General features: G+C 48.4%; 2 protein-coding genes across 5 annotated transcripts in view; one reads left to right on the top strand and one right to left on the bottom strand.

Moving 5' to 3' along the window:
- Positions 1-1,001, bottom strand: part of WASHC4 (WASH complex subunit 4) — a 69,966-nt gene extending 68,965 nt beyond the window's left edge. For all 4 annotated transcript variants that reach the window (XM_051846047.2, XM_051846048.2, XM_051846049.2 and 1 more), the window contains exon 1: positions 822-1,001. In XM_051846047.2, the coding sequence (XP_051702007.2) occupies positions 822-882 (61 nt within the window). In that variant the 5' untranslated portion in view covers positions 883-1,001. The remainder of the gene's footprint in view (positions 1-821) is intronic.
- Positions 1,002-16,019: 15,018 nt separating this feature from the next.
- Positions 16,020-18,211, top strand: part of ALDH1L2 (aldehyde dehydrogenase 1 family member L2) — a 61,786-nt gene continuing 59,594 nt past the window's right edge. The window contains exon 1 of the mRNA XM_002711446.5: positions 16,020-16,226. Coding sequence (XP_002711492.2) covers positions 16,179-16,226 — 48 coding nt within the window. The 5' untranslated portion in view covers positions 16,020-16,178. The remainder of the gene's footprint in view (positions 16,227-18,211) is intronic.

The following is an 18,211-nucleotide window of genomic DNA, read 5'->3' as shown; positions in this document are numbered from 1 at the left end:
CGAATTTTAATGACATTCCAACTTTCAGAGACAATTATGCATCAGAAATTCACAAACACGCCCCGAATTATCTAACGCTAACACAGATACTATGACAAAGATCAGACACAGATTGCCAATTTGCATTCATCTTAAGCAGCGTTTCATTAAATTATCTCAGTGTAGCCTCTACACTGAGCTGAAAGAAAATGACTGTTTCCTTTGGTTGGACTCCTGGAAGTTCAAATTAGACAATTCCATTTTATGAAGCGAAACTGAAGATTTTCGGTCAGATCTGAAACTTTTGCAGATCCAGCGGCAACTGCAGGACATCACCGAAAGACTCCGCTTAGCAAAAATAAAATGTCTGGAAGAGGATAAAAACGACGTCCAGGAGATGAGTTCTTTCGCTCGGGATTTTCCACGGCTATACAATCGCGAGCGGAAAACACCCGAACTTCCAAAAGTTGGATTGGGAGGAAAAGAAGAAAAACAGGAAACCGAAACAGGAACCCGGACACCAGCCTCTTCTAGCACCGACGGCTCCGAGAAGCCAGCGACGCGAGCAGCCCGGGCTCCCCCGGGGGCTGCGGGGCCTCCCTGGGCGCGCCCGGCCAGCGCGTGCCGGCGGCACCCCAGACACACCCGAAGGCCCCACCCGTGCCGGCTGCACCGGCGGATGACTGGGACCCCCGACCCCGAAAGTGACGCCGGAGGGCGCGCCCCTCTCCCATCCCCAGGGATAACGCGACGGCCGCGCGGTCACCGCGACGCCAAGCCCTCCCGCAGGGGCGCTCCCGGAGGAGCGTCTTCCCGCAGCCCTCGCCCCGACGCTGCCTTACTCTGCGAGCCGTCGTCAACGCGGTCAAACTCCCAATCTGGGGACAGAGTCTCCACCGCCATCACCCCGGCGCCTCCCACAGACGCAGCCCGACCAGCCCCGCAGCGACAGCAGCCTCACCCCGGCGCCTGTCACCGCACGTGACTTCCGGCCGCGGCCGCGGCCCCGCCCCCGCGCGCGCGAGGGCCGGCCGGGAGCGCTGCCCCCTCCGGCCGCGGGGGCCGCTGGGAAAGTGAGTCTTCCGCGGGGGCCACTGGGAAAGCGAGTCTTCCGCGGGGGCCGGACGCTGCCGCTAGGGTGGAGGTCCCCGAGCGCATCCTCCGCCGGGGGTTCGGGCCTCGCCACTGATCCCTGCGCTTCTGGTGCCAGGTCGTCCGCGCCTTCAATTTCGCCCTGCGGTGCGGAGGCAGTTTTTCGTAGGTGGGAAGAGTTGCTCCCTCGGTCACAGAGACAAAAGGGCAGAATTAAAGGGCTGGGGGCCTCGCAGGCCTTGTAGGCTTGGAGGATGGCACAGCCCCCGCGCCTGTGAGCCCGCATCGCCAGCCCCCGAGCACCTGACTCCCTGTGACAAGATTGTGCGGATCCTTGCCTTGCGAGGGGCGGAACTACTGCTGTCCTCCCCTGGGCGCCCGCCTGCGCTCCCTCCCCTGGGCGCTCACCTGCGCCCTCCCCTGGACGCCCACCTGCTGCTCCCTGGGTCCTTCCATATAAGCTGGGTGGCAGGAACGGGGCGTTGTTGGAGTCCCTTCTGAAATGCTCCCCCTGCCCACGGGGGTCTGCGTTCCTGATTCGTAGTATACAGGCATGTTTGTTGCTATCTGGCTTCAGTAGCTACTAATAGAAAACTGCGTGCCCATCAAGAGGGGGTAATTACATCAAGGTCGACACAGCCAGACTAGGAATTACTGCAGAGCTAATAGGAGAGAGAGGTTTTACAGGGGGCAAGAAGAACCCACAGGAGACAGCTGCAGAACAGTGTGTATTGGTGGCTACGTCTGTGCTTGTAAGTTCTTTAAATGCATTTGGCTGTACGTGTGTAGTCGCAGAGGAAGAGAATTCAAATCGCAGTAGACAGGACAGTGGGTCCCCCGGAAAGAGTATGTGTTGGTGAGTTGAAAGTGGACGTCCGAGTTTCGTTGTGTCAGCTTAAGTTTTTGAGTCTTCAACAATGAAACCCCATTACAGCTGCACCTGTGCCAAGTAAATGGTCTCTTGAAGAGCATTCTCCTGGGACTGTTGGATGTGCACTGGGGAAACTACTGAACGCCCATGAGATACCGGGCATGTGCTAGCACAGAGACTGTAAAACAGAAGACGCAGATGGAGCCCTGCTCCTTTGGCATGCGCAGTTGTAATGAGCGTTTGAGAAAGCCAACAGCAACTTCAAAATACTCAGAATGTATTTTTGGCAGTGCCTAAAGGCTGGCTGACTTTTTTCCCTTTATTTTCTGTGTGATCATGAGATGGACCTTGCTTTGTGTTTCACATTGAAACTAATCACCATAATTAAAGTCTCACAACAGCCCACTGTGATAATTGAATTTACAAGTCAGAGCAATTTGAGCCTGCCAGTACACTGATCTATGAATAGATCAGTAGCAAGAAGCAGCATCCTGTAATAATTAAACACACAGTTTTTCGGGTTTTGTTTTTATTTATTTGAGAGGCAGAGAGACATAGACAGACAGAGCTACCATCACTGGTTTGTTCCCCAAATGCCCACAATGGCTGGGACCAGGACTGCACCCAGGATGGAACTAGGAACTTAATTCAGGTCTCCCACACAGGTTGGGGGGGGGGACCCAACTGCTTCAGCCATCATCTCTACCTCCTAGGGTGCACGTGAGCAGGAAGTCGAAATCTGGGCGGGTCTGGGACTCAAGCTCTGGCACTCTGATATGAGAATTTGGCGTCTTAACCGGTCCACCAATGGCCACCTCAGAAACAGAGTTTGGACAGCCAAATTGCCTAGCTCCGAATCATGGCCCTACCACTTCCTTGAGATGTAATTTCAGGTCAAATAATTTAACCTCTGCCTCAATTACCTCATCTGTAAAAGGGGAAGAAGAATAGTAAACACCTCCTAGGACTTGTGAGGACCGCATCAGTTTATACATGGAGAGCCATTAACAATGCCAACCACATATTGTAGTGACCTTCTTTTTTTTATTTGACAGAGTTAGACAGTGAGAGAGAGAGAAACAGAGACAAAGGTCTTCCTTCTGTTGGTTCACCCCCAAATGGCTGCTACGGCTGGTGCACTGCGCCGATCCAAAGCCAGGAGCCAGGTGCTTCTCCTGGTCTCCCATGTGGGTGCAGGGGCCCAAGCACTTGGGCCATCCTCCACTGCCCCCCCGGGCCACAGCAGAGAGCTGGACTGAAAGAGGAGCAACCGGGACTAGAACGCAGCACCCATATGGGATTCTGGCGCCACAGGTGGAGGATTAGCCAAGTGAGCCACGGCACCGGCCCAATGTAGTGACCTTCTTTAAAAAGGGGGGAGGGGCTGGGGTGCGGGCCTGTAGCCAGTGGTTAGGATGCCCACATTCCCACATTGCACTTCTTCAATTCTATTGCTGTCTGTGGCTGGGTACTCTAGCTTCCAGCCAATGCAGACCTTGGGAGGTAGAGTGAAGCCCCAAGCAACTGCACACCTGCGGTCCACGTGGAAGACCTGGATTGCCAGTACTGCATCCCAGCTTCAGCCACTTGAGGCACTTGGGGAGTGAGCCAGCAGACAGGAGCGCCTGCATTCTGCCCCTCCCCCACACCCCCTCCAATAAATTTATTATAAGATGTATTTATTTTATTTAAAAGTCACAGTTACATAGAGAGAGAAGGAGAAGCAGAGAGAGAGAGAGAGAGAGAGAGAGAGAGGTCTTCCATCCGCTGGTTCACTCCCCAGATGGCCGCAATGGCCAGAGCTGCACCAATCCCAAGCCAGGAGTCAGGAGCTTCTTCTGGATCTCCCACATTGGTGCCGGGGCCCAAGGACTTGGGTCACCTTGTACTGCTTTCCCAAGCCATAGCAGAGAGCTGGATTGGAAGTGGAGCAGCCAGGTCTCAAACCGGTGCCATTATGGGATGCCAGCACTTCAGGCCAGGGCATTAACCCATTCTGCCACAGCAATAGCCCCTCTCAAATAAATTTTTAAAAACTGATTTTTTAATCTTAGGCAATCTTGAACTTAATTCTCTTTCAATCAAATTCCATAGCCTAGAATCCCAAATTTTGTTAGAGAATTACAAGTGAGATACTAGATTAAAAAGCACATTCACTAGAGGCCAGCGCTGTGACATAGCAGGTAGAACCACCACCTGCAGTGCCGGCGTCCCATATGGACACTGGTTCGAGGCCCGGCTGCTCCACTTCAGATCCAGCTCTCTGCTATGGCCTGGGAAAGCCGTGGAGGATGGCCCAAGTCCTTGGGCCCCTGCACTTATGTGGGAGACCTGGAAGAAGCTTCTGGTTCCTGGCTTCGGATCGGCACAGCTCTGGCCATTGCAGCCATCTGGGGAGTGAACCAGCGGATGGAAGACCTCTCTCTCTGCCTCTCCTTCTCACTCTGTGTAACTGACTTTCAAGGAAAATAAATAAATCTTTTAAAAAAATTTAGCAAAAACACATTCACTAACTGGGAAATGCCATCTGAAAGTTATCTATCCTAATAGCCGTCTTATATTTCTTAGAGCTCGTCTACAGAAAGCAAATAGTTGGTCTGAGAAACTGAGTATCCTTCTTTCTGCTACTCTGAGGTCACACAGTGCTTTCTGAAAAGTAAGCTTGGAAAAAGAAGAGAAACATTTAGTAATGGTATTGTGCTATTTTGAGAGCTTGTAGGAACTGTAGGACAGCTGCCCACAGAAAGTGCCTGCCTGCCAACTCCTACCAATTCCTGCCTGCGCCGCGCCGGCCCTTGGACCCAGACCTTAAATATCAGTTTATTCCACACCAAAATAGTCCCTATATTCATATGGAATATATATATATACATCCCTATATTGGTGGGTAATCAGTCATTGTGGGATCTTATAGATTACCATCATATCTGGCTCCCCCTGTGTGTCCATATATTCACCACTTAAGATTTTTTTTAAAAGATTTATTTATTTTTCAAATCAGAGTTACAGAAAGAGAGGGAGAGACAAAAAGAAAGAGATCCTCCAGCCACTGGTGCACTCCCCGTGTGGCTACAAAGGCAGTGCTGGGCCAGGCCAAAGCCAGGAGCCAAGACCTTTGTTTGGGTCTCCCACGTGGGTGGTTGAGGCCCAAACATTTGGGTCATTTTCTTCTGCTTTTCCCAGGCCATTAGCAGGGAGCTGGATCAGAAGAGGAGCAGCCGGCACTCGAACTAGCACCCACATGGGATGCCAGTGTCACAGGCAGTGGCTTTACCCACTACGCCACAACACCTGACTACTTTGAATTTGTCTATGAATGTAACTGTCTTCTCTGTGTGGCTGTGTGCGTTTCCCATTGCTGCTATAACAAATTGTTACCAATTTAGTAGCTTGGAAGAGAACAAATTTATCTTTCAGCTCTGCAGATCTGACCTCCAGAATCAGGCTCACAGCGTGCAAGAGACAAGGCGACAGCTGAACTGGTTCCTCCTGGGCTTTCTGAGGGAAAATCCATGTCCTTGCCTTTTTCCTTTTCTTTTATACATTTCTCAGATCTCTTCTATCGTCACATCTTCCACTACTGACTAATTCTCCTGCCTTCCTCTTATAAGGACTCTTGTCATTATATTCAACCTACCCAGAGATTCTGGGATCATCTCTCTCTCTTCTCAAAATCTTTACCTTGGTCATATCTACGAAGTCCATTAAACAAGTAGCATATTCTACCATTAAAAGGTAGCATATTCGGGGCCAGTGCCATGGCTCACTTGGTTAATCCTCCGCCTGCAGCACCAGCATCCCATGTGGGCACCAGGTTCTAGTCCCTGTTGCCCCTCTTCCAGTCCAGCTCTCTGCTGTGGCCCAGGAGGGCAGTGGAGGATGGCCCAAGTGCTTGGGCTCTGCACCCGCATGGAAGACCAGGAGGAAGCTCCTGGCTCCTGCCTTCGGATCGGCGCAGCGCCGGCCATGGAGGCCATTTGGGAGGGGGGAGGGGAGCAGTGAACCAACAGAAGGAAGACCTTTCTCTCCGTCTTTCTCTCACTGTCTATAACTCTACCTGTCAAATAATAATAATAAAAAAAGGTAACATATTCATGGGTTCTAGAGATTAGGACTTGGACATTTTGGGGGGCTTGTCATTCAACCTGACGTACATTCCTTGACATCAGGGACCGGTATTTATTCCTACATTCCATAGTCCCTGGTACATAATAAGCAATCAAGAAATGTTCAAGGTGTTAAAAGCTATAGAATTACCAACGGCCCATCAAATTGCTGAACCTTTTTAAAAAGTTTTCAAAATCGGCTGACCTCATGATTCTAGTGGGCCGACTTAAAAACAGCAGCTATAAATATATCAAAAGCCCTGAAGTCTTTTCTGGTAATTCCAATATCTGGATTTCCTGTAGGTCTCTTTTCTATTGTCTTGTGATATTTCTTTTCCTCTTGGTTTGCCATCATTTCACCTTACTTCCCAGCATAGCTGATATATTTTGTAATGCATCCTGGCCTTTATGCATGAAAAATTTCAGAGACAACTGAAGGCTCGGAATGATGATCTCTTCCTGCTGGGGGAATTAGTATTTCTTTCCGGAAGGCCATTAGATTAGGGGCAGGTTGTTTGAAGCTGGCTCGGGGCTGTTCTGATTCAAAGGGAGGTTTTATTTAGTGAGAGCTGATCTATTTCTGTACCATTTTAATCCTAGGATATAGTTTTGCGGGGTTGCTTGGCAAGGACTGCCAACCTTCTGCTTAGCTTCTCAGCCTCCCGCTACTGCTTCCTTCCTCGTAGCCTCTCAGACTCCCAGCTGCCACTCACAGATCAGCGCGTGCTTTGGAGTGAAATGCGGTGCCAAATATCAGGCACATCTCTCGACTTTCTCTCCTGGACTCCAGTTCCTCAAGTGCTCACTATCCTGGGTCTCCAATGCCTTCAAGAAGATTTTCTCTATAAAAATGGACAATTTAGACAACATCGAAGTTAAAAACTTCCGCATACCGCAAGAAACAATCAGAATATGATTGCAAATCATCTATGCCAAGGTGTTAATCTCCAAAATATGCAAAGAACACCTAAAAATAAACAATAAGAAAATGTGTAATTCAATTTAACAATGAGTTGGGGGCAGGCACTATGGTGTAAAGTATAAAGCTGCTGCCTGGGATGCCAGCATCCTATTTGGCCACCAGTTAGAGTCCCAGCTGCTCCACTTCTAGTTTTTTTTTTAGTTTTTTATTTTTATTTTATTTTTTTGACAGGCAGAGTTATACAGTGAGAGAGAGACAGAGAGAAAGGTTTTCCTTTTTCCGTTGGTTCACCCCCCAAGTGGCCGCCACAGCTGCTCCACTTCTGATCCAGCTCCCTGTTAATGCCCAGGGAAAGCAGAAGAGTATGACCCAAGTGTTTGGGTCTCTGCCACCCAAAAAAGCTCCTGGCTTCTGACTTCAGCCTGGCCCAGCCCTGGCTGTTGTGGCCATCTGGAGAGTAAACCAGCAGATGAAGATCTCTCTCTCTCTCTCTTTCTCTCTCTCTCTAACTCTGTCTTGCAAATAAATACATATTTTTAAAATGTAAAACAAATAATAAAAATGGGCAAAGGACTGAATAGATATTTCTCCATAGAAAATGGACAAATGGCCAGCAGGCATATAAAAAAGATCAAAATCACAGTAAGACATCACCTCATACCCATTAGGATGGTTGCTAGCGAGAAAACAGACAAGAAGTGCTGGCAAGGACACAGAAAACTTGAACCTTGTACGCTGCTGGTGGGAATTTAAGATGGGGCAGTCACAGTGAACAACACAGTATAGGGGTTCCTCAGAACACTAAAGAGAGAATTACTGGGGCCAGCGCCAAGGCTCACTTGGTTGATCCTTCGCCTGTGGTGCTGGCATCCCATATGGGCACCGGGTTCTGGTTCCGGTGGCTCCTCTTCCAGGCCAGCTCTCTGCTGTGGCCAGGGAGTGCAGTGGAGGATGGCCCAAGTGCTTGGGCCCTGCACCCGCATGGGAGACCAGGAGAAGCACCTGGCTCCTGGCTTCGGATCAGCACAGCACCGGCTTAGCAGCCATTTAGGGGATGAACCAATGGAAGGAAGACCTTTCTCTCTGTCTCTCTCTCTCTCTCACTGTCTATAACTCTACCTGTCAAATAAAAAATAAATTAATTAAAAAAAAGAGAATTACCATATGATCCAGCAACCCTTCTTCAGAAGACCAGGAGAAGCACCTGGCTCCTGGCTTCTTCAGGGTGTCTAGCCAAAAGAATAAAAAGCAGGATCTTGAAGAGATATTTACACACCTATATTCAAATTGCTACACCATTCCCAATAGCCTTTGGGGGAATGTCCATTGAGGAGTGAATAATTTTTTTTTTTTATTTGACAGGTAGATTCACCCCCCCAGATGGCCGCTATGGTCAGCGCTGTGCTGATCCGAAGCCAGGAGCCAGGTACTTCTTCCTGGTCTCCCATGTGGGTGCAGGGGCCCAAGCACTCAGGCCACCCTCCACTGCCTTCCTGGGCCACAGCAGAGAGCTGGACTGGAAGAGGAGCAGCTGGGACTAGAACCCGGCGCCCATATGGGATGCCGGCACTGCAGGTGGAGGATTAACCAAGTGAGCCATGGCGCCGGCCCTAAGGAGTGAATAATTTTAACAGTGTAATATAGGGACTGGCGCTACTGTAGTGTTGTCGGTGAAGCTGCTGCCTGCAGTGCTGGCATCCGTGTGGCTGCCGGTTCAAGTCCTAGCTGTTACTCTTCTGATCCAGCTCTCTGCTATAGCCTGGGAAAACAGTAGAAGATGGCCCAAGTCTTTGGATCCCTGCACCCATGTGGGAGACCTGGAGGAAGTTCCTGGCTTCTGGCTTTGGATCAGTCCAGCTCTGCCTGTTGTGGCCATTTGGGGAGAGAACCAGCAGATGGAAGACTTTCTCTCTCTCTCTCTCTCTCTCTCTCTCTCTCATTCCCTCCCTCCCTCCCTCCCTCTATATCTGCCTTTCAAATAAATAAATCTTTAAAATAAAAAAGTGTAATATATACGAAGTATGTGATAGGTCACAGGATATTCTCCCCCAGTGGTTTCCAGCTGTTCTCACAAAGAAATAGCAACTCCTACTAGACCTGAGCTCCAGAAACACCCAACCAGACATCCTCGGTTCAGTTCGGTTCCAAATGCAGCGCTTGGTCTGTGGATGCCGTGTATCCTTGTTGAACAAGTAAGCCACTCGCTGTCATCTTTGGAACTGCTCTGTAATAAACGCCCATTTTGCAGGAAAAGTACTTCCTCATAGTTCTTCAGTGGATGGCAAATTTTGTTAAAGAATCAGTGGAAGTAAAGCAAAAAGTTGCTCATTGAACCATTGTTTAATCTGTTTGGTATATCAAAATAACTAAAGCCTTTCAAAGAGCCCAGATTGTCTGATCAGAGAAAATTTAGGGTATTTTAACACGGGGTGGGCCAAGTACGGTTAGCAGATCTGTAAATTAAAGTTTTACTTTATTTACTTTTGTGAATAAGATTTTATTGGACCACAGCCATGCCCATTCATTCTCCTGTTAGCTTTGGCTTCTTCATACTGGAATGCCAGGACTGAGTAGTTACAACTGGGATCATCTGGCCCACAAGCTTCATATAGTCACTGTCTGGCCCTTCAGGAAAAAGTTTCTAATCATGTCTAACTCCAAAAGAGCAAAATAAGAGAGAGAAAAAAAAATCAAAAAACCTGGGGGCTGGTGTTGTGGCAAAGCCCAATTAGCTGCCATCGCAATGCCAGCATCCCATATCTGGATGCCTGTTAGAGTGCCTGCCCCTTCATCTCCTGTCCAGCTGCCTGCGGACGTGCCTGGGAGAACTGTGGAAGATGGCCCAAGTACTGGGATCCCTGTCTTCCATGTAGGAGACCCAGATGGAGTTCCAGGCTCTTGGCTTCACCATGGCCCAGCTGTTGTGGCCGTTTGGGGAGTGAACCAGTGAATGAAAGATTCTCTCTCTCTCTCCCCCTCCCCCTTTCTATGTCTCTCTGCCTCTCAAATAAATAAATAAATCTCTAAATGGGAGCATGGATGGGAGGAAGTGGAGGGTGGGAAGTATCACTATGTGCCTAAATCTGTATATATGAAATACATGAAAATTGTACGCCTTAAATAAAATATTTTTAAAATAAACAAATTTTAAAAGTTAAAAAAATGTTTGTCTATATGTTATGGAAAGTGAGTTGAAATAGCCCAATTTTTAAAGCAGCTAGTGGTTGAAATGATCTAACTTTAAAGCATGAGTATGTCAGGAAAAGCCTCCTATCAGAATGATTGACAAGGACACTTTTATAACGGAAGCTGCATGAAGTAGTCAAGAGAACCTGCCTACCGTTAATAAGTAAAAAAAGTAGACAAAATACAATCTGAAATAACTTTGTAAAGACGTGAAGGAGAATCTGAGCAGGTGGGAAGTGTGGGGAATTTGCTCATCAGCTGAGAAAACAGTGAGCGTGTGGCTTCTTGCCAGATGACCCCCTCTGACCCCTTGAGTCCCAGCAGAGAAACACTGCAGGCTTACTGGCTCACGATGGTAGCAAGCTAACTGCAGGGCTGTGGGAAGGGTAGCTAGAAATTTGGGGGAAGGGACTGGTGGTGGTGGTGGGGTGGATCCTGAAGCAAGGGACACACAGAATGGGTGAGATTTCAAAATTTGCATATAATCTCCACCCGAATCCCTGGTTAGCCACTAAGAAGAACTCATAAAAACGAGAAGATGCGCAGTCCAACTTTTACTCAGTATACTGACCACAGGAATGCTCTCGCTTTGGAAGGCCCTGTGGAAGTAGAATGTGGTCACCAGTCACCTCCGCTTGATTTAAGGCTGCGGAGGGAAGTTGCCTGCTCTTTAGTCTTAGCTTTTCCCTTGTTGTAATCCTGTATTTTTATTTTTCTTAATTCGAGAGGCAGAGAGACAGAGACAGGGAGAGCTCCAATCTGCTTAATTGCAAGGCCAAATGCTTGGCCTTCCCCAGAATTTTTTAAATGCCACTTTACCACCATTTCCTATAAAATCGGAACCTCCAAGTTTTCATCTCAGATGAGGATAATTTGCTTCCTTGGATTTCTCTGGCCTCGTCCTTTTTCTCCTGTTCCCTCCCTCTTCTCAGCAATGACGCCTTTGGAACGTCTGTGGATGGTTCTCCACACACTGAGCTCTGAGGACAGCAAAGAACCTGCTTCCTCCTCCAGCAACTCCTCCTGTCCTTACTTAGGTGTGATTTTCAGAATTTCCAAAGTGGGGACTATATCAATTGTGTTTGTTTGGCATCGATTTCTAGTTTAATTGCACTGTGGTCGGAGCCCACATTCCAGGATTTAAACTGCCTGGTATATAGTGAATTTTTGAAAACGTGTTGTGTGAGTGGGTGTTGTGGCATAGTAGGTAAAGTTTGCAATGCTGGCATCCCATACCAGTGCACATATGAGTCCTGGCTGCTCCACTTCAATCCAGCTCCCTGCTAGTGGCTTGGGAAAAGCAGCGGAAGATGACCCAAGTGTTTGGATTTCTACCATCCATGTGGGAGACCTGGATGAAGCTCCTGTCCCTGGCTTCAGCCTAGCTCAGCCCTGGTCGCTGCAGCCATCTAAAGAGGAACCGGCAAATAGAAGGCCTTTCTCTCTCTCCCACTCCCTCTTTCTCTATAACTCAGCATTCAAATATATAAATAAATCTATATAAAAAAAAACCATTTGTATCTATTTAAAAAGGAAATCTATTTAGTAGTTGGCTGCTTCTATATTTGTTAATTAGTTTATTTAAATAGTTTGTATCACTTCTGATTTTTTCTGCTTTAAAAATGTATTGAGAAATATATATATATCTATTTTAACAATTACTTTATTTACTTGAAAGAGTTACAGAGAGAGGTAGAGCCAGAGAGAGAGAAGTCTTCCATCCAATGGTTCACTCCCCAAATAACTGCAACGGCTGGAGCTGCGCTGATCCGAAGCAGGAGCCAGGAGCTTCTTCTGGGTCTTCCACGCGGGTGCAGGGACCCAAGGACTTGGGCCATCTTCCAACTGCTTTCCCAGGCTATAGCAGAGAGCTGGATTGGAAGAGGAACAGCCGGGACTCGAACCGGTGCCCATATGGGATGTCGGCGCTGCAGGCTGGGGCTTTAACCCACTGTGCCACAGCGCTGGCCTCGAGAAATATATTTTAAAACTTTAAGCTTGCAAACTTGTCTTTTTTTTCCCTTAAGTTATGACAATTATTTCTTTTTAAATTTTGAGACAATATTATTAAGTATACCAAATATAAGTTTAGAATGTTTATGTCGTCCTTTCTTTTATTTAGAGTTCAAGGAAGCTTTTAAGACATCATCCTTTGGAGATCTTTTTATATTTTATAAATTTCTTTAAGCGATCTGACAAGCTTTGTCTTTTTTAAAAAAAGAATTATTTTATGTATTTGAAAGGCAGAGTTATATATAGAGAGGGAGAGACTGAGAGAAAGAGAGAGAGAGAGAGATCTTCCATCTGCTGGTTTACTCCCCAAGTGGCTACAAAAGCCAAGACTGGGCCAGGCTGAAGCCAGGAACAGGAGCTTATTCTGGGTCTCCCACAAGGGTACAGGAGCCCAAGCACTTGGGCCATTTTTCCTGTGCTTTCCTAGGCACATTAGCAGGGAGCTGGGTCAGAAACCAAGCAGCTGGGACTTGAACCAGTGCCCATCTAGGATGCTGGCATCACAGGCAGCGGCATACCCAGATATGCCACAATGCTGGCCCCAAGACCATCATTTTTTAATTTAAAATTTTATTCCATTTTCATTTAATGCAATTACTGGAATATTTAAGCTCAAAACTAACATCTTACTAATTTCCTTCTGTTTTTTCTACCTGTTCCATGTTCCTTTTCCTCCATTTGTTACTTTGCTTTGAATTTTGTTAAAGATTTATTTATTTGAAAGGCGGAGTTACAGAGAGGCAGAGGCAGAGAGAGAGAGTGAGAGAGAGATCTTTCATCTGCTGGTTCACACCCCACATAGCCACAATGGCCGGAGCTGTGCCGATCTAAAGCCAGGAGCCAAGAGCTTCTTCTGGGTCTCCTACGTAGGTGCAGGAGTTCCAAGGACTTGGGCCTCTTCTACTGCTTTCCCAGGCCATAGCAGAGAGCTGGATTGTAAGTGGAGCAGCTGGGACTTGAACCTGTGTCCATAAAGGATGCCGGCACTGCAGGCGGCGGCTTTACCCACTATATCACAGTGCCAGCTTCTGGATTCATTTTTTAAAATCATCCTTTTGGAGCCAGCGTTGTGGCATAGCTATTAAACTGACACCAGCATCCCATATGGGCTTCAGTTCAAGTACCAGATGCTCCACTTCTGATCCTGCTCCCTGCTAATGTCCTGGGAAGGAAGCAGAAAATGGCTTTGGTGGTTGGGCTCCTGCACCCATGTGGGAGACCTAGATGAAGCTCCTGGCTCTTGGCTTCAGCCTGGCCCAACCTTGGCAGTTGCAGCCATTTGGGGGAGTTAATCAACAACAGTTGGAAGATACTTCTCTCTCTGTCTCTCCCTCTCTCTCTAATTCTGCCTTTCAAATAAATAAATCTTTTTTTAAAAAAGCATCCTTTTGTCTTGATAATCATACATTCTATTTTAACCTGGTAGTTACCCACTCTATTTTTGGTAGTTTTACTAGAGATTATAATATGTATCCTTAACTTATTAAAGTCTAAAATACATTAGTACTTCATTATTTCCAGATAATACCGTAACCTTAGAATTCTTTAACTCCATCCTGTCTCCCTGAAAATCTTATGCCATTGTTGTTATGTATTTTGATTCCATTTATGTTTAAACTTTGATTATTGTTGACATATACAGCTAATATTAACTTAACCTTCATATTTGCATTTTCTGTTGCTCTTCTTTCCTTCATCTATGAACTTCACCTGGGATTATTTTCTTTCTACCTAATGAACAGTTCATTCCTCCAAGCTCTCCAAACATATCCAACAATTATCTATTACACTGTATATTTATTTGTATATTTTCATATATACATATATAAATCCACAGTATATTTTTTAAAGATTTATTTATTTATTTTAAATAAATAAATAAATAAATAGTTATAGGGTACCAGCTGGGTCTGGGCCAGGCCAAAGCCAGGAGCTAGGAGCTAGGAGCCAGGAGATTCTTCTGGATCTCCCACATGGGTAGCAGGGGCCCAAGCACTTAGACCATCTTCTGCTGCTCTCACAGGCCATTAGGAGAAAGCTGTGGATCGGAACTGGAGCAATCAGGAGAAGAACTGGCACTCACATGGGATGCCAGGGTCCCAGGAAGTGGCTTTACCCATTACACCACACTGTCCACCCTATCAAGTTTTTGTTTCTAAAAATAACTATTTCATCTTCATTATTGAAGATTATTTTTGCTGGGCATAGAAATCCAGGCTGATAGGGTTTCTTTCTAAATGTGCTTTGCTTCCTTTTTTGTTTTTATCTATTTTCATTTTATTTGAAAGGCAGAGAGACAGAGAGATCTCCCTCCTATTGGTTCAGTCCCCCAGAGCCTACAATAACCAGAGCTGCCCCAGGGTGGCAGGTCTCCCACATTGGGGCAGGAACCCAAGTATGTGAGCCAAGACCTCCTGCCTCTCAGCATGTGAGTTAGCAGGGAGCTGGATCAGAAGCAGAGGAGGGGCTTGAACCCAGGCATTCCAATATGGGATGTGGGCATCTCAAGCAGCAACTGAACCACTGGGCCAATGCCTGCCCCAAGCAGGGAATTTTTGGTTTGTCCGTCTCTCTCACTGTATCTGACCTAACCTCCAATTATCGATGGAACCACAGTTTTGGTTCTTCCAGGAAAAAAAGACGTCATGAGCATCTCATTATATTTCAATGAACACTAACTCTACATTTCTTTAAGTTGGAGTGGACGCATGTAATTATGGATCCCCACTCAGCGGAAACCACACTCTTCTCCCACCTCTGACCTGGTAGACATAGCTCAGAACAAATAAAGTGGATCATAACATTTGGAAGTTTAAAAGAAGCGAGAAGTCACAAAATGCAGACCTGCAATTGGCAAGAGGTGATGTTCAAAGCAAAACCTGGATGTCTGCTGAAATTCTCCAAGCTACAAGGATGGTTCTGGTTTTCTCTCTCTCTATCATCATCATCATCATCATCAACAACAACAACAACAACACGTTCATCCTTTTCTTCTGTCGACAAGTGTTTTCAAAGTTCTGATAAGTGCTAGATACTGTAAACCATAAAACACCAGACGTGGACTCCGCGTGCACGAAGCGTCCAGTAGGGAAGGTACCAGGCATACAACTACCAGAAACACATGGAGACCCTTTAAAGCATGCATGGACAGAAATCCCGCCCGGGTTAGGGAAGAAGAGGGTCATTTGAGGGAAGCGAAGAGGTTAAGGCAGGAAAGAACCAAAAGACTCCAGAAGGCAGCATTTGAGCCGCACTTGTAAGCAAAGAAAGAATTTCGACGAATAAGATGGTGATGACTGACAGGTGACACGCCTTCCTGGGGAACACAGTCCAGCAAGGGATCGGCTAGTACTGCTGTGTGGATGAATCACGTGTGCAAAATAGCAGCGAGAACAGGAGTCAAAGCCAACCCGCAGGCGGCCTTGAGCGCCGCGCCCAGGAGCTTGGTCTCAGACAGGTGCCCCGCTGAGGAGGACGGCACCTGCTACCCGTGGTGGGAGACCAGCTCTGGGCCAGGCCCTTTGCCAACCGTTGTAGACAATCCCCCATCCCGGCATCCTGACCCTTGTACGATTTAGCGAAGGCGCCGCCCCACCGCTTTCCTCGACAGACATGCCCGTTGCCTTCTCCAGACTGTGTTCTGGACGTGGCTCGGGGTGGCACCGGCCCCGGATGAGGCAGATCCCTATCCATCTCGCAGCGCCTGAGTAACTGGCAGGACCCGGGCCACCGCCACGGCTGAGGGGAGACTGGTTTCTGCTGCAGCTGCCCTAAGGTTGCAGAGGGTGGCAGCGCGCCCCGCCCACTCCCACCGGATTGGCCGCTGGGCTCCGGCCGCTGGAGGGGGCGGGGTTCTGCCCTCGGAGGGGCGGGGCCGCGGCTGGGCCCGGGACTCTCGGCGGCCGAGAGCCCAGAGCCGGGCTGCCCCGGGCAGAAGGCTGCAGGCCGCGCCCAGGCTGAGTTTCCCGCCCGCTTTCCGCCGCCCGCGCCGCGCGTGCTGCTGTCCGGCATGCTGCGTGGGGGCGGACAGGCGCTCCGGCGCTTCTCCTCCAGCCCGGTGAGTCCCGCCCGGCCGAGCGTCCCGGCTGCCACCCTGCCCTGGTTTGCAGACCCCGGGGCGGCGAGGTTGGGGGAGGGCAGGGATGCTCAGACTGCTCAACGCCAAAGCAGCGATTTTAAAAGTGGGAGACTTCAGACAAGGGTCCTGGTGGGTCGCTGTCCCGCAAGCCATTGTCTTCGAGACCCGTTTGTTGAACGCGTCGGGTCTGGCTGGGTTGACAGGGTGGGCACCGCCGCTCGGAGTCTGCTTCCTCCCAACTGTGACATTCCCTGGATGCAGCCGTAGCGGCGGGGGCGAGGCCGCCAGGTCCTCCTTGGGGGCGCGGGAGGTGCGCGCGCTCGGGAGTGGCACGCAGGGCCCGTGCAGATAATGGCACTCGCAGTTGATGGCTGCACGCGCAGTGTTACCGAGCTGGGCTGAGGACGCCACGGATTGTAGGACTCCCAGGCGCTGCAGGGCCAGCCACGCTGGAACATTGTTGCTCTGCAGCGCTAGAAGCGAGCCTGGGCCCAGCCCCGCCACTTGGAATTGCATCAGCTGCTCCCGAAATGGAAAAAGACACGTTGCAGGCAGAGCCGCCTTCAGCACTAGGGGGCCTCGGGAGAGATGCCCCGGCGGCGTCCAGGCAGACCCCACGTTGTTTAGGGAAACAAACAAAAAACTCCATCCCAGGCACGTGCTTTTGCTCATAGGAGAAGTGGTACTTGCTGTTACAGAATTGCCTTTTCATTAATCGCCTCTGCCATCTGTACACCTGCATCTACTGTGTCCAGATGTGAAATCCCTAGGGGCAGAGAAAAGACTTGAGTAGCACCAGGAACTGACCCAAAGGTGCATAAACAGGAAAGCTGTTGTCCCCCTGACAAACCCAAATACTGAGACTTCCTTTTGCTGCTTGTGATCATTTCTTGATACTTTGAGGAGTATTTGACTGTTTTTTAAGTGGGGGGAGGGTGGAGACTGCTCTGCCAGCCAGTGCTTGGGCCTCCTCCTTAGCTTTCCTGACCACGTGGCAGGAGGGGACTTGGGCTGCTTGGTGCAGAGAGCAAGGGGCTTGTGCCTCAGTGTTTTGTCCACCTGCTCTGTGAACGCTTTGCACTGAACTATCTACTATGGAAAGCAGAATGAAAAGATCTGCACGGTGGGACTGGCGTAAGGTTTCAAGACAAACTTCCCAGGTGACAAGTGGCATAGCTGGGGAAGCCCCTGGCATGGTCAGGGTGTGTCCTCAGGAGTACCTGTGGAAAATCAGTGACAGATACAGCTGGGAAGAACACAGGTTCCTCACTGGGAGAATTTGAAATGTTTTACCCTATAGAAAATGAGGATCTATCCTTTGGACTATGTTCTGTAAGAATTCTTCAAAATCAAACAGATACACGACTGGTGGGAATATAAAATGGTACAGCCACCTTGGAAAACTGGCAATTTTTTACATAGCCAAACCCGTAGCTATCATATGACCCAGCAGTCACACTCCTGGGTGTTTACCTAAGAAAAATGAGACCTGTGTTCACACAAAAACAAGTTTAAAAATGTTTGCGAGGCTTTTGTGTGTGTGTGTGTATGAAACTGGAAAGAGCTTATGGTCTCAGCTACTGACAGAGCAAATAAATTGTGGTATGTCCATCCATATGGTAGGACTCTACTTAGATCCCACTCTCTGCTGTGGCCTGGGAAAGCAGCAAGATGGCCCAGTCCCTGGGCCCTGCACCTGTGTGGGAGTCTGGAGGAAGCTCCTGGATCCTGGCTTCAGATTGGCACAGCTCTGGCCATTGTGGCCATTTGGGGAGTGAACCAGAGGATGGAAGACCTCTCTCTCTGTCTGTCTCCTTCACTGTCTGTAACTCTACCTCTCAAATAAACAAATAATTTTTTTTTTAAAAAAAGACTCTACTTAGGGAGGAAAAACATGAATGAACTACCAATACACACAACACAGATGAAACTCAGATACATACACTAAGTATAAGGAACCAGAC

This window comes from Oryctolagus cuniculus, chromosome 11, assembly GCF_964237555.1.
Source record: "Oryctolagus cuniculus chromosome 11, mOryCun1.1, whole genome shotgun sequence".
NCBI classification, from domain to species: Eukaryota; Metazoa; Chordata; class Mammalia; order Lagomorpha; family Leporidae; genus Oryctolagus; species Oryctolagus cuniculus.
This window is presented reverse-complemented; position numbering and strand designations above follow the sequence as displayed.